The 27,896-nt window shown below is 44.5% G+C and overlaps 1 protein-coding gene across 1 annotated transcript; it reads right to left on the bottom strand.

The window, feature by feature from the left end:
• Positions 1-404: 404 nt before the first annotated feature.
• Positions 405-27,896, bottom strand: GRPR (gastrin releasing peptide receptor). The gene is made up of 3 exons (XM_076357048.1): positions 26,901-27,896; positions 7,068-7,419; positions 405-3,441 (listed from the first exon to the last, which is right to left on the bottom strand). The coding sequence occupies exons 1-3, from the start codon at positions 27,317-27,319 to the stop codon at positions 3,049-3,051; spliced, it is 1,164 nt and encodes a 387-aa protein (XP_076213163.1). The 5' UTR covers positions 27,320-27,896; the 3' UTR covers positions 405-3,048.

The raw sequence follows: 27,896 nt of genomic DNA on the forward strand, positions 1-27,896 counted from the left end.
CCAGGTTGAAAGAATCGGTGCTGCGGGTGTGCCAGCAAACACCGAGATAGCTCTAGATAAGGGATTAGACTGCTGCAGCAGTGTAAAGTACATCGTGTTTTTGAAACCAAGGTAATGAGACAAGGAGCGAGAAACAAAAAACCAATTACAGCTACAAATATTTAAATTACATGCTAGGATATGGAAGAAAAGTTTCTTGAACTCTCCATTCCCTGACCTCAACTGCTGCATCAGGTTTTTTCATTATTTTAACACAGAGATGAAATAGAAACAATTCCAACCTCAGATTTGCTCTTTCCATGGTATTAAAAAATGAGTGCAAGTTTGTGAAATACATTCCAAAATACTTTTTGCCAGGAACCTTTTTTTGATGGATTCCCCCACCCACCCCCCAAAACCACCTAATTGCCTTAAAGATATTAAATGGGGGGCAGGGATCTGAATAAAATGAAGAATGCTAATGAAAACTTACATTCTAGTTTTCATATGAAAAGGCCTGATCTAAGTTGCTAAAAATTAAAAGAAGTTGTAGGCATTTTAGCTTCTGATGAAAAGATTACATTTTGCATGGAACTCCCCCTAAAATTTGCCTATCAGCTCTGAAAACAAAGAGAAAAGGAATACTCAGAAGATTAAGCAACGGTGAGGCTATGGCACATGTGGACACCTGCAGCTGCATTTTTGGAAAGCACTTTCCAGATCAGAGCCAAAGCCATCTTTCCTGTCCTCGGAGAAGTCGCTAGCTCTGTTAGGAAGAAAAGGGTAAAATCCATAGCACTTATTTAATTCCACAGTGCTGTATCTTCATAACTCTTTTGAACACACTCTGCTGTGTTCAAAACAGCATCTTTCTCAGGGAGGCAGGGTCTGTATTCAGCTTAGCCCTGAGGGAGCTATGGCAATGCTCTTTCCCCCGTACTTATGATTTGCTCACATCATAGCTGTGTTTCCCCCTTTCCCTCAGAAACAAGAATTCAGAAACTATTGGAGCCTCTTGTAAAGCAACAGTAATCTGTTGTTCATTACCGACCAGGAGGACACATCATGCAGCACAGTCGGTGTGGCTGCTGTTGAAGTATGTAATTCCTGCTTGCCTTCAATTAAATTCTTAGAAGGCTGAAGGAAATATTTAGTAAAAATACCTCAGGCCAGATAAATTTGTCTCATTTTGAAATGTCATAAACACCTCAAAACTCAACCAAACTCTCTGAAATGGTCGCAGACTGGGCTTCTGGTACTGCGTGTGGCTTCATGTTAAAGCTCAGGGAAAGCGCCATCCTGCTGAAAATTTTAGTAAATGAGGACCTCGGATAGACCAGGAAATTGAAATTAACGCCATAGCTACACAGTCAGCTAAGCAAGGGAATTCAGCCGTAAAATAACCCCACCACACTAGTTTTCAGGCTGACCAGGGTGTGAGGGCACTCAAGCCTGCAGGAGGGGGTGACACAGGTGGTGCTGGACAGGGATGGTGGCGGGACAGGGCAGGACTGCCCTTAGCAGCACATCAGCACAGCGGTATGGCCACATCCTGAGCTCACATACCTGCGTGTTGAACCTCACCCAGAGGGCACCAGTCTCAAAGGCAAAATCAGTTAAAGTTTTCAGAGCTCTGCCTTTGGCATCGCAGCCCGTTTGCAGTCCCTGGAGACAGCAGCTCCCACCAGCATCCCTGGGCAGCTGCAGATGTAGGGCAGAGTGTTTTTACACCGCACACATGACTTTTTCTACATTCACAGAGCAAGACCAACACAAAATTTTACTAGCTTTCATTTTTCTTTTGCTGTGGTAAGGAAAAGGATCATCATCAAAGAGGATGAGGGCCATTAAAAACTCAATATTCCACTACAGTGATTGGTTTATGGCCTCATTTGGCAGCAGCTTTCTTTATCAGGTGTGCGGCTTCATTGCCTGTCCTATAGCCCACGCACTTCAAGAGTTTGTTATCTGTGCTCCTGTTTCCAGGATAGCTGGGACCTGGCACAGGAACTGCTCTGGAGTGAACATTACAGAAGAGCTGATTCTCCATCTGTTAGCCAGTTTTGGCACTCTGTCTCCACAGATTTCTATGAAGATAGAAGGAAAAAACCTGTGGGTTGGAGATCAGACCTTGCATTGCTGATAGCTTTTACTGAAAAACTAGGGTGTTTTACAAAGCACTACTGCATGAAAAATAGCTGTGCTTCATTTTCTGTTAATGGCGTGCCCTTAGACAAACCCAGCTAAAATTTTGTGGTACCCTTTAGGTGATGAAATATTCACTATCTCACACCTTGAAGACAGGAGGAGCAAAATAGTAATGCTTGGAAAATGCCCTGCTGTCTCTTCCACAACATGGCAAAAGCTCACACATTTGAAAACTGTAAACATATTCCAACTCACATTTATTCATGTTACTGCTTTCACATTGATGTGGTGCAAGATACTGCTCATTTCAGATGGAGCCACCGACATGCCCCAGTAAACTCTTGATATCTTTTATACTATGTATTAATACTGTACTTAGAACATTAATAAATACTTGAAAAGTCTGTAAATGACCTACACTGAACTCCTTTGTAAAAGTATTTAACTTATTTAAATGGATTTATTTTGGTGTCAAAATATATTATACCATGAACTGCTGGATGCAACTGTTCTGACAAATTTTGTGCACCTGGAATGGTCTTTGTCACTGCTGTAAGTCTGCCTGAGTTCAGGATTGAGCTGAAAGTGATGAAGAAACTGCAGAGCCAAACTAGATTTGATCTTAAGATGCTCACTTTGCTCTCAGTAAAAGCAGCGGGTCTTGAAGCAATGCAGCGCTTCCCAGGGGGCTCCTGTGCGCTGGTGCTCAATGATCTGCTGCTCCAGACATGCCTCAGCCCAGGATGAAATGTTGGATGCTTCAAGCTCCTCTGAGTTCTCTGAGCACATCAGACTTCCTTGCACACACATGTGCATGCGTGTGTGCGTGCGTGTGTGCATGTATGTGCTACTCACCATCCCATGGCGGAAAACCAAGCAGCCGCACTAGGTACGTGATGCGGCAGTCCCTGACTGTGCTCTTTAGACATAGCCTTCATGGCAGACGTGGTTGCCGTTGATAAGGCTGAAGGTGGCCAGGGAATGGTTGGTGCTCTTGAGGGAGGTCATTCGTGTGGTGCTCCTGACCATGCTCTGGGACCGGATGAGGAGGCGAGCTCTGCAGCAGAACAGTTGGTTGTTGAACTGTTTCCGAAAGCTCTTGCTGAGCAAGTAGAGAGCAAACGGGTTGACACAAGAGTTAGTGAACGCCAGGATCCGAGCGCAGATGCTGGCAATGAAATGTAGCACTGAGGTGTCCACCTCTGAGTAGTGGTAGGACCGGTATAAATAGATGATGTGAGTGGGAAGCCAGCAGAAGGCAAAGAGGCACACAAAGACCAGCACTGTCCTGGCCAGGCGCTTACGGGATTCAATCTGGAAGAAGAAAGAGAAATGCAGATTAGCAGCTATTCCTAGCTGCTAACTATTTTTCCCGGTGCTGCAGCTTTGGGGCTAGTGTGTGACAGGCGGCTCGGCCAGAGCAGGGCAACCTGGACCTCAGGTGAACACAGCATCAAGAACCCTCCTTGTCTCTTCTCAATCTCCTTCCCCTAAAAACAAATAATTCTGAAAATTTATTACATAAGGAAGTAGTCTTTCCTTTCCTCTTTAGAGATAAAACTCCAATGGCTTGTCACTTTGTAAAATACCAGCTCAGGCAACAAAAGTGCAGACACCTGCATTAGTTATCCACACATAATATATATGATCTTATGTAATTTATATATATCAACTATAATAATAAGTTAATATTATAAATACTATTAATGTTATTAATTATGGGGTAGGGGTCTGGGATATTTCACAGAGCCCAGAGGCAGGACTTTCTGCCTTGGGGCCATGTGGTATATGTACACAAAAGTGCTGCCAACAGCTCACAGCCCTCAGAGATCAGGTGCAGCACTCGGAGGCCAAAGGAGCTGGAGAAACCGAGAGAGGAAATTCTGTACTTAGAGAAACACCGAGGCAGCAGCGAGGTGGACCCTTCATCTGAAAGAGCTGGGGCCACGAGGAGAAGGCAGATGTAGGCGGTGAACAGATGGATGACCACCTTTCTTAGCATAATTTGAGCCTTGTCAGGGAAAGGTGCTTTTACAATGTCAGCTAGCACGCAGTATAACCTTCACGCAGACAAGCCTCACTTTTGTTTTACTTACGTATACAGGCTTGGAGTCAACCCAAAGGTATTGCTTAACCAAGGGGAGCTAAGGTAAACCGTACCTTGTCTTTTGTCCACCAGTGCTGCACAATAAGATAACAATGCCACTGAAAAACACATCTTTCTTCCTAATGAAGACAAGAGCTGTGACAGAGGTCACCCAAAAGGAGAGGACAGACAGAGTTGCCCAGAAAGACCTGCTGAAATACCCTGCTCCCTGAGAGAGGTTGCACAGCCAGAAGTTTGCAGGCACGGAAAGTGTAACACCGCTGACTTTTCAGGGCTTCATAATGTTCTTCTCTCTGGTAATCCCTGCATCTCTTCCCAGGCACTACTAGGGAATTTGTTGCCACCCGCTCCCTGTATCTGAGTATGACCTGAATGGCCTGAAACTTCCCCTGGCCCTGCTGCACTTGCTCCTGCCCTGGTATGGCTGCGGTGTCTGGCCAGACTCCCAGGACACTTCCCCATCCTCACTCCCCTTCCGAGCTGCACAGGTAAATCAAAACTGAGCAGCTCACACAGGCTGATCTTTTCTCAGGATGGCTGCAAGCGGGGAGTAGGCAGAAGAGACCTGACAAGCCCATTTTGACTTTATTTTGTGCCCTTTAACGGCACCGACTGAAAATCAGCCATTGAGCTTAGGAAGGATTGACATGTACCAGATGATAATGTCTCCAGAGAGAGGGCTGAAAATTAAATCCTTTGAGAAAGGGCTCTCCTTGGCTAAACCATATATTCTTTTTAAATGTATCCTTAATTTGATATAGGACTATTGAGGCCACATCTGCACTATAAAGAAAGGAAGCAACACAATAAAGAAATCGATACCAGTTATCTCGGATGGAGACCTATAGCTCCTGAATGCACTGCAGGATGGGAATGATGGACTGACGGTGCTAGACTGCAGCCTGGCCTTTTGCTTTCTTTAGAGTTGTCTCCCCAAAACCAATGGGGGAAAGGGCTGCTTTTACTACTCACTTTATTGTCACTAATCAAAACAGTCATCGAATCAGCAGAAAAATGGCTTGCAGGGGAGAAAGATTTATGCACATTCAGAAGGGGAAAAGGATAAGGATTTCAGGGATCGCACATCATTTAACGGGCAGAAAACACAGCTTTCCAGCCCTGCTGTTTCACCTTAGCACCTGAAGGCTACATGAGATGATTGCGTTAGGTCAGCCTAAGGTGCAGATGTCAGCTGGGTGCAATTATATGGACATTTCTTCAGCTGAAGAATGGCTTGTGTCAGTTTAGCTTAGGTTGAAGCACACCTCAGTTGAAAGGAAGAGGTAAGGTAAATAAGGTAAATGTGTCAAGGTAAATAAGTTGTTTAGAAACAAGTTACCCTGTTGTTGCTTTCTTACTTGGACAGCCTAGGGCTCAGATGCATTCAAATTTAAGCAGTGACCCAAAATACCCAGTTGCTTATGCAGGATTTGGATTTCCCCCTGGATTTGACTCTTTTTCTCTCCAGTTGCTTACAACAGGAGCAGTCAAGAGGAAACAGTCTCTGGTTGAAAGGCTGGAGTTAGGTTGGCGAAAGCCTAGCTAAATCCCCTCACTTGGTTCAGGACTTGCACATTTTCAGCCACACATTTTCAACCAGAGCATGAAACTCTCTTGAAATACATGGGTCCCAGCTGAGCCAGCCCAACCATGAGCTCTGCGGTGGGACAGTTTGGGGAGTTTTATAAAAATGCCCACTCACGACTGACAGTAACAGAAGTAACTTTGCTTTCAAGGGTACAAAGGGAAGGTTAAAAGACTGCATTATTCTGGAGCAAATGGTCTGCTTATGTAAGTCAAAGACTGTCTTAAGATGATACCTGAGGCTATCAGCTATTGGATCAGAAGAAGATTGATCAGTCTGGCTTATTAGAGGGCAAATAACAGGTGGACAGGTTACTCTGTCCAACACCACTCCCTTCCAGAGATCCTAGAAAAAGAGGCATTTTTAGGAGGACAATTATAATGACCAAAGGGTTTAAGGGAAGAAGCCAGGACTCTCCTCTTCTCCTGAGATTCCACACTGCAAAGATCACACCATCCACAAGGCACGTAACTTCAGCGCGTCTGTGAGGACCCCGCACTGTCCTGCTCTGTCCTCCTTCCTGGGGACCCTGCACCCACCACTGTCCTCCTCTGGTCTCCACTCCCCCAGTCCCTCTCTAGCCTGTACTGGTTTCTCAACACAGCACAGCACCAGCGGACAAGAGCTGGAGCTGTGGTGAGCGCAGGAGGCATCGCCTCTCTTGCGGAGCAGCCGTGCGTCTCCTGCCCTGACTGACCGGTGCTCCTGGCCCTGGGAAGCCCTTGCAGAAGGGGTTTCCCCCACCTCCACTCCCTCATTGCTGTCTCCCATTTGCTTTTCAGTCCTGAGGACCAAATTACAGAGCCAGCATTTTGCTCTGTGTGAAGAGGGACCGCTTTGCGGAGCAAGGCTTTATCCGAGGTCCTCTCTCTGACAAAGCAACTCTGAGAAGTTTTGCTTTTCTGCTGTGTCACTCCTCAGCTTCAATCTCCAAACACTGTCCCCAGCTCTGCCTCTTTCCCTGCATCCTAGTCAATACCTTCTTAGGCTTTGGCATGGGTTTTCTGCTGTGTTTGCCATGGTAACCACCCTGCCAAAGTCTCTGAACTTAGAAACACAAGAAGATACTTTAACTGTTTAGCGCTGTGCCATGGCTTGTTTCAACCATTTTAATTCTTTTAGCCCACCTAATCTATTAAAATTAGCACAACAGACGCAGTCTGACCCAGTGTATATTTTCCTGAATGCTCACTCTTTACTCCCAGATTCAAGGGGAACGTGGATTTTTGAAGAAAGTCAAGTCTCTACCTGTTTCCTCACATGCACGTTTCCTTCCACAGGGATGTTGTAAGCGCTCCGGATCAAATTCTTAGCAATGAAATAATAATATACTGAAATGACAGATAGGGGAATGATATAAAAGATCAGAAATGATGCCATCGAGTGAATTTTGGGATGCAGCCCGTCAGAATGTGGGTAAGGAGCACAGCTGATGAAGGTTTTATTAGTCCCTTTGTCATGGAAAGGGTGCAGATCTGAAAACACTGCTTCAGGGATGGCAAGCAACATGGATACAATCCAGATTATTGCAGCTCTCACACAAATCTTCATCAGTGCATGGGATGCTTGGATCTCCATTGGCCTTACTATAGCTTTATACCTAAAAAAAAGAGAAAGAAAGAAAGAATTTATTGACCTCAACACTCAGGCATTGTATTCTTGCTCGTCCCTTCCATTTAGAAAAAAAACCCAAACAAAATCCTTCTTTACTCAAGACTGTGAATTTTTTTCTGGTGTTTTATATTTCAATGTTTGCAATAGATTTCTCATTTTAAACCAGAGCCACCTGTCATAGGTCCATTCAGTTTCATGTGTATTGATTCTGAGTTCATTTAATTTGTAATCGACTCAACAAAGCACGGTGCTGCCTGACATTAATATATATGTGTCCAAATAGCATTAAGATAGGAGGTGCAATCATAGACTTTTCCTCAAAAGCATACAGCAGTTTACACCTCTTCACAGAATAGTGTTGAAGGAAACTGGATTGAGATTTTGCCACACATTTAATTTTAAGTTGTGAGTACACTGGCCTCCTGCAAGCCAAATCTCATATTTCCTCAAGCTACAAAGAACATGTTGCCCGTTGTAATTGCTGTTTGGTGGTGTAGCTGGCAATTAAGAGTTGTCCATAACTCAGTGCACCCAGGCTAAGTAGCCAGAGCTGCTAACTGACTTTCTTGAAGAAAAAAAATATTATTGCTTGCTATGTTAGATACGTAGAAGACCTTTTTTGATTTGCAATTTTGTCTTTCATGATTTCAGCCTTTCAGAAAATTGTACTTTAGAATCCAAGAAAATGAAAGAAGCAAACTTATTTGAACCTGATGTGTGTAACGAGAGGACCAGAAAACAGAAGAGCTTCATATCTGCTGGACCCCTGCTCTGGCAGGAGTGTACACTCCAAGTAAATGACAGTTCACATATGCGTATAAGGAACACAGTAGAAGAAAAAAGATAATTAGGAATTAATATCTACAGGTTTCATAAGTTATTATTTAGGGTCATTATCATAACAAGTACAATCTGTTGGATGTTTTTTCCAGGATCTACCTCACACTGCCCACTGCCCCTTTGGTTCATAGAATCATAGAATCATTAAGGTTGGAAAAGACCTCTAAGATCATCGAGTCCAACCATCAACCCAACACCACCATGCCCACTAAACCATGTCCCTAAGCACCGCACCTACACGTCTTTTAAATACTTCCAGGGATGGGGAGTCAACCACTTCCCTGGGCAGCCTGTTTCAGTGTTTAACCACTCTTTCAGTACAGAAAATTTTCCTCACGTCCAATCTAAACCTCCCCTGGCGCAACTTGAGGCCGTTTCCTCTCGTCCTATCGCCTGTTACTTAGGAGAAGAGACCGACACCCACCTCGCTACAACCTCCTTTCAGGTAGTTGTAGAGAGCGATGAGGTCTCCCCTCAGCCTCCTTTTCTCCAGGCTAAAGTTCCTTGGTCACTGTCAGCTCTCTGGGGATTGATGGGTGCCTGGGTCCCAGGCTGTCCCAGCCCACTTTTGGCCTGGCAGGGTACATCCCCCATTCCCATGTGGCTGCTCCAGAGTCCGTTTCTAATCTCCTACCAGGATCCCAGCTCTTTCAGCCAGCCGAATTGCCACTGGGGCGGGAGCAGAGGTAGCAAGAATAACGCCCTGCCTGAGACCAGGGAGCACGCAGTAGGGTCCATCCGTCTGGCAGCCCAAACCAGGGGCACTTCATGTACACGATCGATTCCCTACATATTGTAGCCTGCGTTATCCTAAAGCTCAGCATTTCAGAGAGGACTCTATCAGTCCTGCACTGTTTTAACCGGGTAATTGCCTTATTTTCAGGATGAGCACACATTCAACTTCTAGTTATAAGCAATACCCTGTTCAGCATACCTACCCTTTCCTTCTATGTATGTATATGTGTGTACATCTGTGTGTGTGTATTTTATATATACACATATATTTATATGCATATATTTTATACATATGCGTGTATATACATGTATACATAAGTGCATACATACTTACATTTACATTTATTTATATTTATTTTTATAAAGACTGTATCTGGACATCTCGTCATTTGCAGGTGTTTCTTCATACAATCCCACAGGTGTCTTGTGTAGATAATGTTTCCTTTAATGGACTGCAAACACCTTGCTCAATAGTCTTCTGTTTAACCACTTATTCTCCAAGCTCTCCAGCTCCCCTTTATTCCCGCTGTACAGCTGCAGCAGCCAGACACAGTATTTCTCAGGCTTGCTTAGCACCTCTTTAACTTGCACTCTGAACTTGGGGATTAAGTGGTATCATACTACAAAGCACAATCTTCCAGTGCAAGATCATCATCTCAGGTGAAGAAAATCACAGCACTTAAATACGATGTTATGACTATTGCAGTAATAAAAGGGAAGAGCTGGGCAGATTACTAAAACAATGTAGCTGAAATAGCTCAATTTATAGTCTGATTCACCAGTTATAGATTATTGACAGAAAAACTAGATAACTGAACAACTTCAGTAAACCCTAGGGAAGATAAATGCAAAAGGAAATTAATTACATATCAAGGTATTCATAAATTTAGTTAATTCAAAGGTATTTCAGCAGGTGCTTATTGTATGCTTATCAACATGGCATGTTAGCATAATTATTTCAGGGATTTTCTTACATAATATAGCCAGCTGGGAGAATATTTTCCACTATTGATTTCCAGTAACATGAATGAATTGAAGAATACAGAGAAAGAGAGATTCTGTTTTATCTTTATTGACATTAATAGAATAGGGGGAGTCAGAAAATGAATCCGTTTTAAGTTATTAGTACATTTTAATTAGAGATGGCATTCCAAACAGTATAATTTTGAAAGAACATAACTAGAAATGGCTAGGAATGCTGGCACTGATTATAAGGCATTTAGTTTATTTTTTAAAGCCTGCTACAGCAGATATAAAAGAAGATCTGAGGGATGGTTTGCTTGCAAGGGACTCAGTGTAGACCCAGATCATGAGGCTGAAAGCACAAAAAGATAAAACAGAAAAAACAAAGCTAGAAAATAGGTTTTGAAAATGTAGGTTCTCAGATGTGGGAACACAGGTAGATATTTTCTTAAGAGCCTGACAATTGAATCAAATTATTTTGCTGACTATCTGCATGACTTCTTTGATGGTGGGCTAACTGATTCAGAAATCTTCAGTAATCTGTTATCCTCTGAGTATTAATGCTTAATTGATCAGTATTGATCTGGTGGGAGTCTCCATTTCCAGTCACCTTGCCGATGCGTCGACGGGTCTCTCCTCAGCTTGCATCTCAGCAGCTATACTCTCCCACACCAGCTTGGGTTCTGGACAGCAGCTGCAGGGGCTGCTCTGTGTAAGGGTATGGGGCACGAGCGATCAGACCCCCGGCCTGGGGCTTGGGCTGGGAGACCACTGGAAGATGTGCTTATGGTCGGTGCTCAGGGAGTGAAAAAGCTGCACCTCCTGGTTGGTTTCTGAGTAGGGCTCAGAAACTCCTTCACGCCTTTACTTTTCCACACCACTTTCCTGATAGGGTCAGCCCTGGATTTCATAATTTATTTGACATTTCTGAAGAACTTCAGCAAGGCAGACTGGATTTGAGCAGCAGCTGGTCCTATTTTTCAGCATCTGTATTTCCAGCTTGTGTGTCAAATATTATTTCAAGCTTTCCACAGCTTTGTCCTCTGCAACTTCTTTTTCAATGAGTTAGCCTGAGGCACATAACTTTCCATATTTAACATCTAACATTTGAATAATCCAATCCACTTTGAAGGGGACGTTGATGAATATGCCTTTATACCTCAGTGGAGCCATGGACTGAGGTGGCCAGCTGAGTGAGCCCTCATGCAAAGGTCTTATGACAGTGTTATTTTCAACCCATGCGGTGACACGGGCTCTGAGAGTACATGTCACATTGCATGCTCAGCTTGTCTGCAGTAGATCCAGACATGGCTCTGGATTGACCACCTCTGCTTGCTCTCACATTCAGTCTCTAATTATTGATGGATATAACTTTTTTTCAGCTGAACTCCTTTCCCGACCCGCTTCTAAAGAAATTTTTGAAAAAGTTTAAAAACCACGTCTTACAACAAAGGCCAAAACTTAAAAAGAAAAATATGCCTTCTGCAGATTCAGCTGAATAAAAAATGATACAGTCAAGAAGTTGGGTCAGCTCCAATCTCTCTCCAGTTGTCAAATGGCCCAGATGAAAATGACTGGGTTGCCCGTCTGATAGGAAATATGAAAGAGACGCTGACCTTTACTACTGCTCAGTCTTTGAACTTCTTTGTTCCCACTGCACTTGTGAAGCAGCAACCTGCCTCGTGCACAGCAGCTACCAATGACCTTCTGTCCAAGATGGATGCCAGTGATGTCTGTGTCTCACAGTCTCGTTCAAAGAAGCCCACACAAAGAAATTACCCATGGGGCTATCTTAAGTGCAATGAATATAATCACAGTTCATGAGGCACTGTGAGGATTCACCTTGTAGGGCAATCCTCCTCTCCACCGGCCATGGTGGTTCCGGTGCTGTCCCTCTTCTCCAGGTCAGTCTCCAGGCCTCCAAGAGGAGCCTCGTGAGAGGGTTGCTTCAACCCAGAATGCCAGAATTCAATAACATATAATGCATGATCACTTCTTAACCTAATCCCCAAAATTCACTGGGGATTGGTAGGAGCCCACAGAGTGCGTGCCTCTCCATTGAATCCTGGAAAATGTGTTATACACGTTTCTTAGGATCTCTGTTGTGCTCATTGAATAATTGTTTCTCACAATCAAAACTACTGAAATGACCATAAACCACTAAAATGTGACACACACAAGGTTTTTCTGTGGTAAATACTTTTCCCACTGAGGTTAATATGCCAGGGAAACTGGAAAACTGTGTCATTATCCTTGTGTTAACAATAATGTAACTAACGATAACACCACCTAATGTACTCTAAAACATTGACTATGCAAACATTGGTTAATATCGTACACTTAGCCCCAAAGCCACAACTTCAAATATAAACACAGAAGTAGCTTTATAATGAAAAAGACAGTTACAGATATACTGTCCAAAGACACAGGCCAAAATAAGGCCCCAAATGGATGTCAAAATTTCCTAGATGCAGCTTCTCTGCTGGTGCAAAATATTTTAGCTGTCTTTGTGCTCCTCAGCTGAGCCAAGAAAATACACACCAGCTGAAGTATAAACAGACTTTGCCTTCAAATACATATTGCCTATACGTTCCTAAGCATAGAGATATGAAGGGTCGCAATTTTGCTCTTACAACGGGGAAGAAAGGACCTTATCCCTAAGGTGGCAGCTCCAGTGCATCCCTCATATTTTTTTCCTGTCACCTTTATCCACTTAGTTGTGCCTGCTACAACAGCCACAAAAATTAAAGCAACTAAAGCATGGGAGGAAAATCAGATATTTCCCTTGAATCTTAAATTAATTTAGCTCCATATGTCTCACTGTCTGGTTTTTGTTTTTTTTAGGGAGGTAACTTTATGCTGTGTGGGGAAGCTGGTGCTGTAGGCAGCCTTAGTGTGCTTTCCTCTTTTATGATTGCTTTGTATTAATGCCTTTCCCCCTTCCCTTACGTCAGCAATTAAAGCTAATATAGATGGCCCGTACAACAGCCCTCATTGTATGCTTGGTAGGTATGGGGTGCGAAAAAAGAGACAGGCTTTTTTAAGATGGGAGATACCACCTTCTGCAGTGTCTTTACAAATGGTAGGTCAGTAGATCTTAATTTCAGCCAAAATAATTTGTGTCCTCTGTAATAACTGCAGTTGCTGCCAGTGACAATGGAAAAGAAACCTCCCTCCCTCACGGCAGCGAAGGCTGCTGGTCACACAGGTAGGTGGCTGTCGGAGATGTTCCTGGTGACCAAATATGACAGCAAGGATTGTATAGCAGCTATGTGCTGGCCACTACATCCCTCTCATCTGTTGAATTCGACTTAGTAAGAGGCACTAAGTTGCTTTCAAAGCTCCTTCTCCCTTACTTTTTTCAGCAGTAGGAGTGTGGCAAGAGAAAATGGCTGAAATAGGTTCTGTCACAAAGTACTGCCCTTTTTTATCACAGTCCTTCCAAGCATTCCTATCTTCTTGCAGCTCAACCTCACGCTTGCAAGAAATGCATGAAGAGAAAAAAAATCCTCCCCATCCTTCCTACAGGGAAATGGGACACTGCCCCTCCAAAATGAATTTGAAGGAGTACTTTAAAGTCAAGGAAAGTTTCCTCTAATAGTATCATCCATTACTATGTCCTACACTGTTTACCTAAAAAGATCCTGGGCCCCACTCCTGAATTTATATAATGGTTTAAAAAAACAAGTGCATTAAAACCTGTTCAAACAAAATCTCAGGCTTGCCTGCCCTTGCTTCATTACCAACCCCAGTGTTTAGACTGCATCAGGTTGAAGGAAAGATTTGCCATATTGTTGCTTTCTGTTTTTTCTCTGAAGTGAGAAATCCACTTACAGACTTTTGCATCTGTTTAAACTGAGCTCTATTCTGAGATGTTGAGCTAATGTGAACCTGACACTTAAATAAAAAAGCAGGGATTAGTTGGAATGGACTAATGTCTTACAAAAATATTCATATAAATTACTGTGAAGTGAAAATGCTAAGTTCTTCCTAGCTCTAGAAAATGAGCTCCTGAAATTGCAACCACTTCCTATTGTAGTGATGAAAGAACTGCCTCTCAGTCAGCATGTCCCCATATTTCCTCTGTTCCCACCTGTAACCGAAAGAGGGAGAAAAGATATGCAATTCACAATTCCTCTGATCCCCAGTCATCTGTTCCCATTTATAAGCTTAATGTGCGCACATTGTTTTGGTCTTGGCCCATGAAGAGACTGAACGAAAATCTTCTCATTAAAATTTTGTAATTATGTCCTACTAGTATCACATTATTTTTTTGCCCACATAATATGAAGGACTGGCTCAATTACCATGCAACAAGCCTCAAGCAACAGAGAAAAAGTTGATGCTACACGAAGACTGCATAAATGAAGAATGTGTAGCCTTGTTAAGTACGAAGCTCCACTTGGAAAGTAAAGGAAAAGTCTTACTAAGAAGAAATTTATGAGAAATGCAATGCCCCAAACTTTCTTTATTGTTTCCACCATGAATGTTATGAATATTTATAGCTCTGAAGACAAATAATTCAATAAATCCACAAAATTGCTACACTGTCTAATGCATCAACACACTCCGACAGTCTATTCTGGGTCTATCTGTTTTCCGCATACTTAGTTAAGATTATCATTATTATGCATGATTCTTGGGTTAACATCTGCTTTTAAAATCTTTACTTTAGTAAATTGCATATGGGCACAATGACATCTCTAATGGGTTAGTCTTACATACATTGGCAGGTACTGCCTACTTTCTCTTTTTATTAATTATCATTTAAATGGAAAGAAAAAGGAGGCATTGACGGAAGTGGCATAGTTCTCACTTTTTGAAGCGTGTGTTCAAATTTCAGTCTGTATACCTGCATACTGATACATCATCCTGGAATCTGGATGAATGGGAATTTCAGTCCAGGAATGACTAAGGTCAAAATTGAGACAAGGTGTTTTAGAGACCATTGAACTGCACTACACACGGGGGAAGGAGAGCTTAAATAGTAACCATTTGATGGTGACTGCTATTCCTAACCATGACCATCTAGAGCATAAAATATATCAGAAATTAACTACGCAAATGGAGAACAATGGATACAAAGGTTACTGCAGGAAATAGTGGGAGTCCCATGAATGATGCTTTCCTTACTAGAAATACCCCCTTTGCACCCAGGGTATTTATTCCCTGTAGGTGATCTTCAGCCAAGTCTCTAAATGAAACCCTGATCCCAAGTCAAAGATTTCAGTGCGGCCAGCCTCACAGTTTGTTACAGTCCTTGCAATTGGATATGAGACCTGCTGTCTGAAGAAGGATGGGGACCCATTAATTTAAAAACATCCTTTGACTTCAAAACCAGTGAGTTCCCACACACAGCCAATGCCCCAGCACCTCAGCGCCAGCTAATCACTGCGTACCTTTCTACATGCCCAGTGCTCGGTACAGGCAGAGGGATGTGCCCATGCTCACACTGAATGCTGCCGGATCACGTCCTGGCGGAGCAGCTTGCTGGTGCCGGGGTTGCAATGGGGTGTGCACCCGGAGCTGAGCTGGGAAGGAAGGTGCTGGCACCTGGGCCACAGGGCGTGGGAAGGAGCAAGCCCTGATGATGCTTTCCATCCAAGGCTTTGTTGCCTCAGCCCAAGTCACCAGGGTTGTCAATGGCATGGGACTAGGGGCTCGGCGTGCCTGCGGGTTGAACCAGGGCAACCAAAGCTGGGGCTTCAGACACGGACCCCTCGTCTGACTACAGAATCAGCCTAATTTCTCCTGAAAGCACCACCTTTGGTGCATAAAAACAGCATCACTGGGTAACCTAAACCCGTGGTATAATTGCTGGATATCTCACAGAGCCAGTTATAGAAACTCATTGGAGTTTCTAAAAATAGCAGTTTCTCAACCCAAAAAGTCCTGCCTGCGATGTGCAATAAATCAATATTGTACCTTGTTCTGGCAGAGAAAGAAGAGTTCATCATTAACCTTAAAATTAGCAGTTCCTTAAACTATAGCAGCCATGGTGTGCTTATCTTAATTTTGTGGGAAGGGGGGGGGGGGGGGGGGGAGAGAGAGAGGTAAAATATGTATATATGGAACTTTAGAGAAGGTGGTTTCCTAAAGTTAAAAGCAGCTGTCAGATCAACTGACTGGGAACATAAATGTAAAGGGAGCATGCTAATGATACATGAGTAGCTGAGCCCCAGCCTCCTCCCTTGTCTCCCCCACCTTGCCCTGAAAAAAATGTGCAGGGCAAAAAGCTGCCCTGAATAAGAGAAAATGAGGAATCATACTAAAACCTCAAAGAAGTAACTAAAAAAAAAAAAATACACCAGATGGGAAAAAAGGAAAAGTAAATGACAGCAAATATTGGAGTTTAAAAATGTCGGTGACTGATAAGGGAAGCTAGAAGAGCCAACAAAATGTCAAAGGTCACTGTGTAACTGACAAACGTGCATTTTTAAATACATCAGGAACAAAAAAAATCGGTAAGTCAGGCATACATGTAAATGGTGAAGATATGAACAATGATGAGACAAGGTGAAAAGCAATGACTAGATATGTGTCTTTAAGACCAAATGTGGAGGAGGTATCTATACCATGTGTGCAGTGCTATAGATACAGCAGAAAACTCGTCAGCTGTATTAAAGAAGATGTGAGCCAACACCTGCTAACACAAAACACTTTCACACCAGCAGGCCTGCGAAATTTACACCTAGGAATATTAAAGGAACCAGCTGGGGAACAACTGGTGTCAATTTTTTTACAAATCTTGAAAAAGTGGAGAAATTCCCAAGAAGTGGCTCCGAAGTTGTAAAGTTTGGAAAGCTTGAAGGTGTGACTGAGAAAACTGCAAGTATTTGGGTTGCCCAAGGCCACTTGTAGATAAAATAATGGAGAGTTTAATCCTACTAACAGATGATAATTAATATCAGTCTGTCTTGTTTAATGCATGGCAGATTTAGTATTTTTTTTTTAATTTTGTCACAACGTTGCAGGTGATGTAAAAAGGGTGTGGGCCATGCTGGTGTACACAGGAGGCGCAGCCCACATGGGCACATTGGCATGGGTGACTGTGCATGTAGATATGCACATGCGTGTGCCAGGGCACATGTGGTCCTCCCTCCCCTATCCATGCCCATGCAATCCCAGCCCCTCTCCCATGGGACAAGGGTTAAAATTAGCAGTCCTGGCCTGGGAGGTGGAGCCGTGCTAGATGGGGACCCCAAGCCCCATGGCCTCCCCAGCAGTTCCTCAAACATGCCAGTAAAAAGGTAGAAGTGCCTCGAGCCATGTCTAGCCTGGGTCCTGGGAACCTGCTCTAGCTGCAGTGTTATTTATTGGATATATCAGCTGCCTTGAGCAGGCTATAAAACCTTTGCTGGGAAAGTTTGCAGATGACACAGTGGCTGACCAGGCTGTAATAATATTGTAGAGTCATTGGGATAAATGGCCATAGTCTAACAGAAGCCATTTTAACTCAGACAGGTGTAAAGTAGTATATCTAGGACCCAAGTGAGCAGATTATGCCAAATTGGGGATCTTTGGAGGAAAGAGGAGACTAAGAGAAGACACTGGAGTGTCTGTTCTGCACCTGGCAAAAGGAGATATCCTGTGCCATTCTCACTGTGTCATGGCTTTAGTGTAATCAGTACCTGAGCTAGCTAGTATAAAGCTAAGTCAGTTATATGACGCTTAAGTCCTTTCTGTGGCTTCGGTAAACATAGGTGTCATAAGAGACCATCACCTCTATACGAACTTTCAGCTGCATGTTGGGGCTGAACAGTCTCGTGCTATCCTTGACTGCTGTTATCACAGAATCACAGCAATGTTTGGGTTGGAGGGGACCTTTAAAGATCATCTATTCCAACCCCACTGCAATGAGCAGGGACATCTTCAACTAGATCAGGTTGCTCAGAGCCCCGTCCAACCTCACTTTGAACATTCCAATGATGGGGCACCCACAACTTCTCTGGGCAGCCTGTTCCAGTGTCTCACCACCCTCATCATAAAAAATTTCTTCCTTATGTCTGATATAAACCTACCCTCTTTTAGTTTGAAACAGTTGCCCCTTGTCCTGTCACTACAGGCCTCCGTAAAAAGTCTCTCTCCGTCTTTCTTATAAGCCCCTTTAAGTACTGAAAGGCCACAATAAGATCTCCCTGGAGCCTTCTCTTCTCCAGGTTGATCAACCCCAGCTCTCTCAGCCTTTCAGTCACGCTATTAGTTAGATTATTATGCAGTGCTTAGAGGTCAGACGAATTTTGATTTGAAATATGACATAATTTCTAAGCAGTGAGGATAATAGGATGCCGGAGACACGAGGGGGACAGGGTGATATGTGCACCTTTAGTCTGAATACTCAGGAAGTTGCCTGGTGTCACTGAAAAGTTCTGCTTTAGCCCAAATGCTATGAGATATTCAGCAGCCTCTGTGCACAGGTTGGGGCAAGAAGAGCTACTGAACTGGATGGCTAGTGCAGTTGGTGCTAGCCCAGCATCCGCATCTCTGGCTGTCCCAGGTCATTTGGCTATCCATGACTAAATCACACGCTTCAGGGCTGTCTGCAGGTGTGAAGAAACGTTTCTTCCTTTCAGGGTGTTGTGGTACTGTTTTCTGTTCTGCCTTCCCACGGAGCTGCAGAGACTGGCCGTAGCTGGAGGGCAGGCAAGGACAGGATAGGCAGGGCTCTGACAACACTTTTCCCTTTGATGCTCCACAGTCTTCTGCACTCTGGTTAAACTGATCACTAGCCTGGCGTCAGGAGGGGAGTTTCCTGCAAGGGACTCCAGCTTTCTGCCTTTCTCTACAGCATAGCAATTGGCTTGCTGCCTTTTGGTGCCTCACTGCTGCGAGGGGCCCAGGCATCACCCTCGGTTCCTGCCCCAGAGCAGACTCCTGCTCCACCCGAGGTCATATACAGCAGGAGGTGTGGGTGCGAATTGAAGAGCCTGCTATGGGCAGGAGTTTGGACAGGATCTCGTGGCCCCTGGTGTCTTACATGGTATGGGGTGGGGTGGGCACATCGGTGTGGAACTGGTGAGAAACAAGGCGAGGGGACTTAGCAGGGCTAGCACTGGAATCTCTTAAAAAATAAAACAGGTTATTGCAAGGGCTGTCTGTAAGCAAAGCAGCTACTGGACATTTCACTGCACATACAGGACAGGCTGTGCCTGCTTCTCCTTTTCCAGCTCAACTCCCATCTACTCTTTCGGCCAGGCTGTTGTCTAGATCTGAACGCCAAGTACTAACGCCTGAGCTGATGGGACCACCGTGGCTCTTCTCCCTGCAGCGATGCTGACGTCCCAGCCCACCACGTTCAGTCTGACACACAGCCGGCAAATTCTCCGCAGCCAGTCACTCTCCTTATTAACGGTGTGTACAGCACCTCGTACCGTGAGACCATGACAACTGATTGGGGTTTTTAGGTTTTACTGAAATGTAAACAATAGGTAATCCAACTTTTCTTCCTTTTGATTGCTTAAATATTGACAGTGTCCAGCACATTAGCACTGGCTCTAACCTTGGATTTGTGCACGGGTCCCACTGATAAAAATGGGAGCTCTAATGTTCCTGGTTATAGAAGTGCATCTATTGTGTTTTGGCCATCTGCTCCAGCTAATCAAGATATTCAGAAAGTTTGTGCTGTTTGATCTGTTTCTCTTGGTGCAGACGGATGCAGGGGCTGAGGAAATGAGAGATAAAACCAAGGGTGTTGAGTGTTTATATTATATTGACTCAGTGGCCAGCAACACAGGATCTAAGACTCTGTACATTGGCTGAGAGAGGTACGTGTATCTCTCTCTGCACGTACTCTGTGCCATCAGCACAGGAAGAGCAGCAGCAGGGACACCGTGGCAGTGGCAAGGGTCGAGGAGGGGCTGCCCGGTGCTTCAGTGGGAGGGAAGGCTTTGGGCTGGGGTCCGAAGCCCCTCCGGTTTTCTTCCCTGGCTTGGAAGGACTGATGATCTGGTTGAGATGACGTCAGTGATCCAAAATGTATGCGTGGGGGTCTTGCTCTGCCAGCTTGCATCGACCGGATTAGAGGCTGTTTTTGTAGTACAGAGAGTGGCTTTCTCCACCACCCTCTCAAAACCTTCCCAAGGCTGCACAGTAAATTACAGCACAAGTAGATTGCCCCAAAATAGTGCCTTAGTGACCTGAAGGGATTTCATGAATGATGTGACTAGACTGCCCAGAACAAATTCATAACCACTATGGACCTGACACTTTACAACTGATGGTATTAAAAAAAGTGTCACTCTGTAAATCAACTCAATGGAAATCTGGTTTGGCTTTCCATAGCTTTATTTTGGGGTGGCACACTTCCCTTAATCCTCTTGTGGAGACATAATCCAGTGATTGTAAAATAAAACAAATGAACTGACATGTAGATATTACTCCTCCTCTGGTATTGTATGTAATATTAATAGTAGGGGCTGGAGACATCCAAATCATGGAAGAGATGAGTCCACTAAACAAAGATTTTTGCATGTTTAAAAGTATCTTTCTAGAAATTCTGGATTCGTTTCTTTCCTTCCACCACTGTTTTTTTAGGAGAGAGGGTTGTTTGAAGTTTTTTGTATTTTTTAGATAAACAGTCATGTGAGTTCGGAGGAACATCAAAAGTTGTGGCTGTGACCCACTCCAAGGGACCCAGCGCAGCTGGAGGCACTGCAGCATCCCTGCATCCAAGCACTGAGGTCAACGTGCTTCAACGTTTCCAAAGCTAACGTCCTCATTTCAGGTCTCCCACACAACTGCAATTCCTGCTGTCTGCAGCTGGTCCTACCAAGGTAAGCCACCTAACCTCATGCATAATGTCACCCCATGTGTCTCACTATACCGTCATTCCCTTCTACCACGGGCCAGCAGGCAGCTCTGGCTGGCAGGCATTGCTGCAGTTTTCCAGCACTAAAATCCAGATAATCCAAGGTGCTTAAAGTAAAGATGCTGCTTGTAAACTCTAATTACACTTTACACTTACTCTGCTGTGTACTTGTAAAAACAGCATTACTTCAGGAAGGTTTCACTGCATGAGCACCAGGGCATTTCGATTTTTTACAATGTCAGCAAAACAGTGGGGAAGTATGATCAGTGCTTGACAGCTTGGGTAATTCAAATGCAAATGTATAAACCCTGTCAGTCATGGGAGAAACAGTCAATTAAATAAAGACATCTCCCATGACAAGGGCAATTAAATGGGCTGCTTTTCCTCTTACTGCGCAAAGATTTTCCTTAATTTCCTGTCACTTGCTGAGCCAGTCTTGGCTTTTCTGCCTGGGCTAGCGGCCCAGTTGTGACTGCTCTCACAGGCACCTCTATACCCCTTCCCCTTGCACCGAGGAGGAGGAGGGCAGGCGGGCGGGCAAACCCAAACTCCCTCTTTGCTGGGATGAGCTGAAGAAATCCACTGCCTCGACAGAGCAGAGCAGCAGGGCAGACAGATGTCCTTCCCCTGCCAACCTCATTTACAGTCCTTCTAAAACACACAAACACATACAGACACATCGACTACTTGTTTCCTTGCTCTTGTATACTCAGCCCTGGCGCCTTATCGCTCATGGAGGGTGGCTGTAAGCACAGCGCAGGCCTTAACCCTCTCCTGGCTGCTCTGCAAATTTGCCAAGCTCACAGGAAAACAGGTCTCACCATCAGCTCCCATGGCTCCTGCAAACACAGCTAGACAGACGCAAGCTCCCTGCAGCCAGCGGAATAGTCCCACAGAAAATCCATTTCTAATATTGTTAATTCTTTTTTGCCCTTTCTCGCACACTCTCTCAAATAATTTAACTTTAGCCTGATGCAATCTCATGATTTTACACAGAGCCAACCTAAGCACCTGGGGATCCCTTGGCTATGCCCTACCTAACCAAACCTGTGCAGGCATGCTCGTCTGCATCCATATGCACGCAGAGCACCTTGCAGGCTGGGAGGCTCCCACTGCAGAAAAGCTGAGGTCAGCAGTTTGTCCCTCTGTTTCTCCTTGAGAAAAGTTTGCAAGTGAGCAGTCAATCCTCTGGACAACCACTAGGTCTTGGTGGGTCAAACCACTGAGCAGCTTTAGGTGCTCTGTGGTGGAGGTTGGCACTTAGCTGAGTGTTTGCAGTCGCCAGGAGATGATAGATCTGGTATTATTAACCCTGCCTAACACATGGGAAAGTGGAAATGGAAAGAATAAAAGTGTACCTCAGGAAGGTACACCCTTGTGCCCATGATGTGGGCTGTGCAAAAATCTATTAAAACTGGGCCACTCGTCTTCAGAAGGTGATCCAAAGCAACCAAGGAGCGGCTGAGGTCACTTGGCTTGTTCAGCTTGGAGAAGAGAAGGCTGAGGGGCGACTGACCTCAGTCACACCTTCCTGAAGGGGGGGCAGAGGAGGGGGAGGTGCTGATCTCCTCTCTCTGGTGACCACCGATAAGACACGAGGAAATGGAGTGAAGCTGCATCAGGGGAGGGTCAGACTGGACATTAGGAAAAGGTTCTTCACCGAGAGGGTGGTTGGTCACTGGAATGGGCTCCCCAAGGAAGTGGTCACAGCACCAAGCCTGTCAGAGTTCAAGGAGCGTCTGGAAAATGCTCTTAGTCATATGGTTTAGTTTTAGGTAGTCCTGCGAGGAGCAGGGAGTTGGACTTGTGATCCTTATGGGTCCCTTCCAACTTGAGATATTCTATGATTCTACAAGATGATTTATACCGTTGTTGTAACAAGTAGCATACGTGTTCCACTGCTCTCTCATGTACTGTATCTGCCCATCACACCTACCCACTGCCTTTCATCTTGTGTTTTGATGGCCACCTCTTTGGAAAAGACCCTGTTGTATCACACTCCAATGCTTTTCTTTACACAGCAGATTTCTGATCCCAGAGATGCCAGGTCTCTCTAGGCATCACCACAGTACCTTCAGACCTTCAGTAATGCCAGCAGTTGTTCCCACTTGCTTTTGTCAATGGAAGAACACTGGAACTGAGGGGGTTTTACTACTTTTTTTTGCAGAAGATGAATTATAGACAAAAGGTCTGTGGTGCACTGACAAGTCTCCCTTTCCTTGGAGACAGTGCCATGTGATGCTATTCACAGCTGATGGTTTAGGAGATTTTGCTCTCCCATGGCCCATGGCTTTGATTCATGTGAAAAGGGACATTCACATGCCTCATGTGAACAGCTCAGGTAAGGTTCACATCACTGAACATTAGCCATCACAAATATGGGCATCTAATCAGTGCTAAACAGCAAGGCTTCCTCTGCACCCAAGGAGGGAGATAGGTATCCTTGACACAGTGATTTATCCTGTCTCCTCTGGAATCACAGAATCATAGAATCATTAAGGTTGGAAAAGACCTCTAAGATCATCGAGTCCAACCGTCGACCCAACACCACCATGCCCACTAAACCATGTCCCTAAGCACCACATCTACACATCTTTTAAATATTCCAGGGATGGGGACTCAACCACTTCCCTGGGCAGCCTGTTCCAATGTTTAACCACTCTTTCAGTAAAGACATTTTTCCTCACGTCCAATCTAAACCTCCCCTGGCGCAACTTGAGGCCATTTCCTCTCGTCCTATCGCTTGTTACTTGGGAGAAGAGACCGACACCCACCTCGCTACAACCCTCTTTCAGGTAGTTGTAGAGAGCGATGAGGTCTCCCCTCAGCCTCCTTTTCTCCAGGCTAAACAACCCCAGTTCCCTCAGCCGCTCCTCAGAAGACTTGTTCTCCAGACCCCTCACCAGCCTCGTTGCCCTTCTCTGGACACGCTCCAGCACCTCAACATCCTTCTTGTAGTGAGGGGCCCAAAACTGAACACAGTATTCGAGGTGTGGCCTCACCAGTGCCGAGTACAGGGGCACGATCACTTCCCTACTCCTGCTGGCCACACGATTTCTGATACAGGCCAGGATGCCATTGGCCTTCTTGGCCGCCTGGGCACACTGCCGGCTCATGTTCAGCCGGCTGTCAACCAGCACCCCCAGGTCCTTTTCCAACAGGCAGCTTTCCAGCCACTCTTCCCCAAGCCTGTAGCGCTGCATGGGGTTGTTGTGGCCGAAGTGCAGGACCCGGCACTTGGCCTTGTTGAACCTCATACAGTTGGCCTCGGCTCATGGATCCAGCCTGTCCAGGTCCCTCTGCAGAGCCTTCCTACCCTCGAGCAGATCAACACTCCCGCCCAACTTGGTGTCATCTGGAAACTTACTGAGGGTGCACTCAATCCCCTCATCCAGATCATTGATAAAGATACTGAACAAGACCGGCCCCAAAACTGAGCCCTGGGGAACACCGCTCATGACCGGCCGCCAACTGGATTTAACTCCATTCACCACAACTCTCTGGGCCCGGCCGTCCAGCCAGTTTTTTACCCAGCAAAGCATCTCTCTCCATGGACTAGGGGGCACCTTGCTGACCATCCTGGAGTAGCTCCTCACCTCAGACAGCAAAAGCCAAGTGAGACGAGCCGTGCCTGAGCAGCGTTACCTGCTGGACTCCTGAGTCCTCGTGCTACCCTGCTCTCACCACCATGCCCCTGTCTTCCGCAGGTGTTTCCCTGCAGGGCTGGGCTGCCGCTCATCCTTTGTGCAATGCCACGTCTGACCTCGGAAATGGTTGTCTATGAAACCACCCCAGGTGCCTGGCTCAGCATCTCCCTGCCCCAGGGGCCACAGCAGGGAATATTGGGCTGCCAGTCCCTTCACAGACCCAGGCAGGCATCACCATGCTGGTCACAGTCAGCTCTCATCTTGGAAGTTTTCCCCGCATATCTTAAGTTTATTTTCCAAATGATTCTGACATGATTAACAATGGGTCCTAGAATTCAGGGTGACAGTTTTAAGAAAATAAAGATAGACTAACAGGCTGTGAGCTGAGAAAATATTGACTCTATTATTTTGTAATGAAATTATCCCAGCACCGTTGTTAATATACAAAAACAGAAACTTCAGTAAACATAATAGATAAGGCCCATTTGTGGGTCAATGCACAGCATTTACGATTCATAGACCTAGCAAAGGTAAAAGTTTTGTTATTATCTCCTTCTGCAGTGGACAACAGATGCATTAGAAGAGGGTAAAATGAACCCTTAGAAATGGGAACATAAAGTCTTCTCCCACAGGCATGCCTGTCTCCCTTATAGCCAAGTGGCGTTGAAAAGTGTGGTAACATTTGATTACCAGTGCAGCACGATGGTTAACAGGATCCAGATAAAGCTGAAGTTAAGAATTTAAAGTCACCAAACCCCAAGCTTGTCACAGCTACTGTTTTCTGTTCTGTTCGCTCACTTCAGGCAAAAAACTTTGTTGATGTGCCACTCAGTAAAAGCATTTGCAATGTTTACTTTATGTGGCATGTGATCAGATAGCAACAAATCTCTCTAACATAATCTTCTTTATGATGCATTTTTCTTTTCCTGACACTCTTTGAAACAACTTACATTACAGCTTTGGAAAGATGAGTTTCCTGGAGAAATACTTATTATTTTCCTACCTTTTTCTTCAGAGCAGGTGGGGGGTCCAGCCACCACATGAAACTCAGGAGTGAAAGTGTAGGTGGTCCTTTACTAGAGGATTTGCACTTTTCCTATTTTTCCAACTCTTTTAGAGCAAATCGCTTGAAGAATTTTGTCTACACATAGGCCTGTTTGTCATCTTCTATTGGGGCAGACAGTGCTATTTTTATACATACACCAACGTGGAGGAGTTAATAAACATATTGACCGTTCTGTCTCTGAAACACTATGGAGTCATCTGCTTTCATTGAGACCACATACTGTATATTGAAATATGTGTATGAACTAACTTGAAAACTGAACAAAAATAGTCTGATGTTTTGAAGTAGGAGGTTAGGAGGAGAGACAGAGTGGCGTGCAAGGGACTACCTAAAGCAAACCTAGTTTCACTTCTTTGTGACCAAGAAATACAATTCCCAGGTCTTTTTTGAGCAAAACAAAACTGAAATAATTTTTCTCATTGAAAATCTGAGTACCTCAGTGAGATTTCATAACTTTAGCGTGGTGACAACGTATTCCTTAATCTCTTTCTGAAGCATCCAAATTAGAAACAAAATATCCTGGCTTCTCTGACATACATAGCAGTTTCTATAAAAGCCAACAGTTTAATAAATACTTAAAACCTTTCCAGAAAGGTAGGCTTCATCCTTCGAAATAGCATTCAAATTAAAATGTCTTTTGAATTTAAATCTGAATGCTCGGAGACAGTTTTCCAAAGCCTTGCAGAAATCTGAAATAGAGCTGGCTTATTAGAAGCATATCATTTGTTAAAGTCAAACTTGTTTTCACATATTCTAAAATAGCATAGTTATTACATGTTATTTTTACCAAACTTTACTGGAAGATAAAGTTTCCAAACCAACAGGACTGATCAGTTTTGATTGGATAAGGGGCAAACGGTTTAATCAAGGGAAATATACTGGCTACAGTGAACTGAGATGCCTGGCTTCGGGCATCCTCATTTGAATATTTGGAACATATTTCATGAAATATTGCCTCACATGTAATTAGCCTTAAGGAAGCAAGCCACTAGAAAGAACTGATTCTAACTGCACTTTAAATTGCTGGTCCAGTGCCTTCACACTCCATGAAATACGGATCAATTATCTTTTTGGCAAATATGAACATGCTATCTTTTAACAGTGCTTCATTAATGGTATTTTCTCCCTCTGGTCTTTAGTTTGATCTGCTCTTGTTTTTCTTTTAATTAAGCTAGACTATTAGCTAAACCGCACAAACATTTAGTTTAGCCTAGAAAAAGTATCCTGCGTTCAGTCTGCATCCTCCTCAAGTTGTGTGCTCACAACCACCAGAACTTAACTGAAGTTGTTCTTCTTCCCTCATTAGGTTAAAAATATACTTGTTACCTGAAAACATGCATTCATAATCATGCATTTTATGGAGTCGTAACTATGCAGACTTCTTTTCAAGGCTACAGCAGCCAGCTTACCTGTCAGCCGAGAGAGCAGTGAGAGTGAAGACTGACACCCCTACAGAAGTGAGCTGTATGAAGGGGATAAGTTTGCATCCAGTTCTGCCGAACAGCCACTCATCAGCAAGGTACCTGCTGGCATCCACGGGCACGCAAGTCACTAAAAGCAGCAGGTCTCCCAGAGCCAAACTGGAGATGAACAAATTAGGGACATTTCTCATGGATTTCACAGTACAGAAGATCTTAATCAAAGTGATATTGCCAATAAGGCCTATCAAAATGATGATCCCGTAGATGGTGGGGATGGCGTAGAGGAACGCTGGGTACAACCAGTCGTCACCGAGGAGGGAGAGGTTTGCACTCTGGTTGACGGAGATGTTGTAGAGAATGAAGTTTTCTGTTTCTAGGTCTAGCAGAAGGCACTCTCCAGATGCCATTGTCCTACTTTGCTCTTCTCAGAAGACAACTTTCTTCTTTGAAAATCCTCGAATAAAATTTCTTGCTTTAATTTTGCTGCTGCTTGCTGGCTTTGAACAGTCAGAAGAGTTTAAAAGTCAGACCACTTTGTGAAAGTCATATCACTTTGTGACACATCTTGAAAATAAACAAACCAAAAAGCAGCTGCACATTGCTTAACAGTACTGTTTCCATAAGGTGGAAGGAGAACATCTTGTAGCATAGTCTGAATCCCGAAACTTGCCTTTTCCACATTGACTTGTCTCGCTGTTAGGTATTCCTCAGCTCTGGAAGGCCATTTATCAAATTCAAAGACCAGTAAGTGTGAGGCATTTTCAAAATCGAGGCTTGTTAGATTCCCAGCTTCAGGTCTGCTGAACAGAATCGAGTCCGAAACAAGGGAGTTACAAAAAGCAGGAACTTTTGGTAGTTGCTGTCACGCTGCATTGCCAATCTCTCCCGGCTTTCAGCAGCTGCACTCGCCAGCTGGATTTAAAGTGAGGAAAAAGCAGGGCTCCGCCGACGGCTCGGATCCTATAGGCAGGATCCTCTGGACGT

The sequence above is a fragment of the Aptenodytes patagonicus genome, chromosome 1, assembly GCF_965638725.1.
Source record: "Aptenodytes patagonicus chromosome 1, bAptPat1.pri.cur, whole genome shotgun sequence".
NCBI lineage: Eukaryota > Metazoa > Chordata > Aves > Sphenisciformes > Spheniscidae > Aptenodytes > Aptenodytes patagonicus.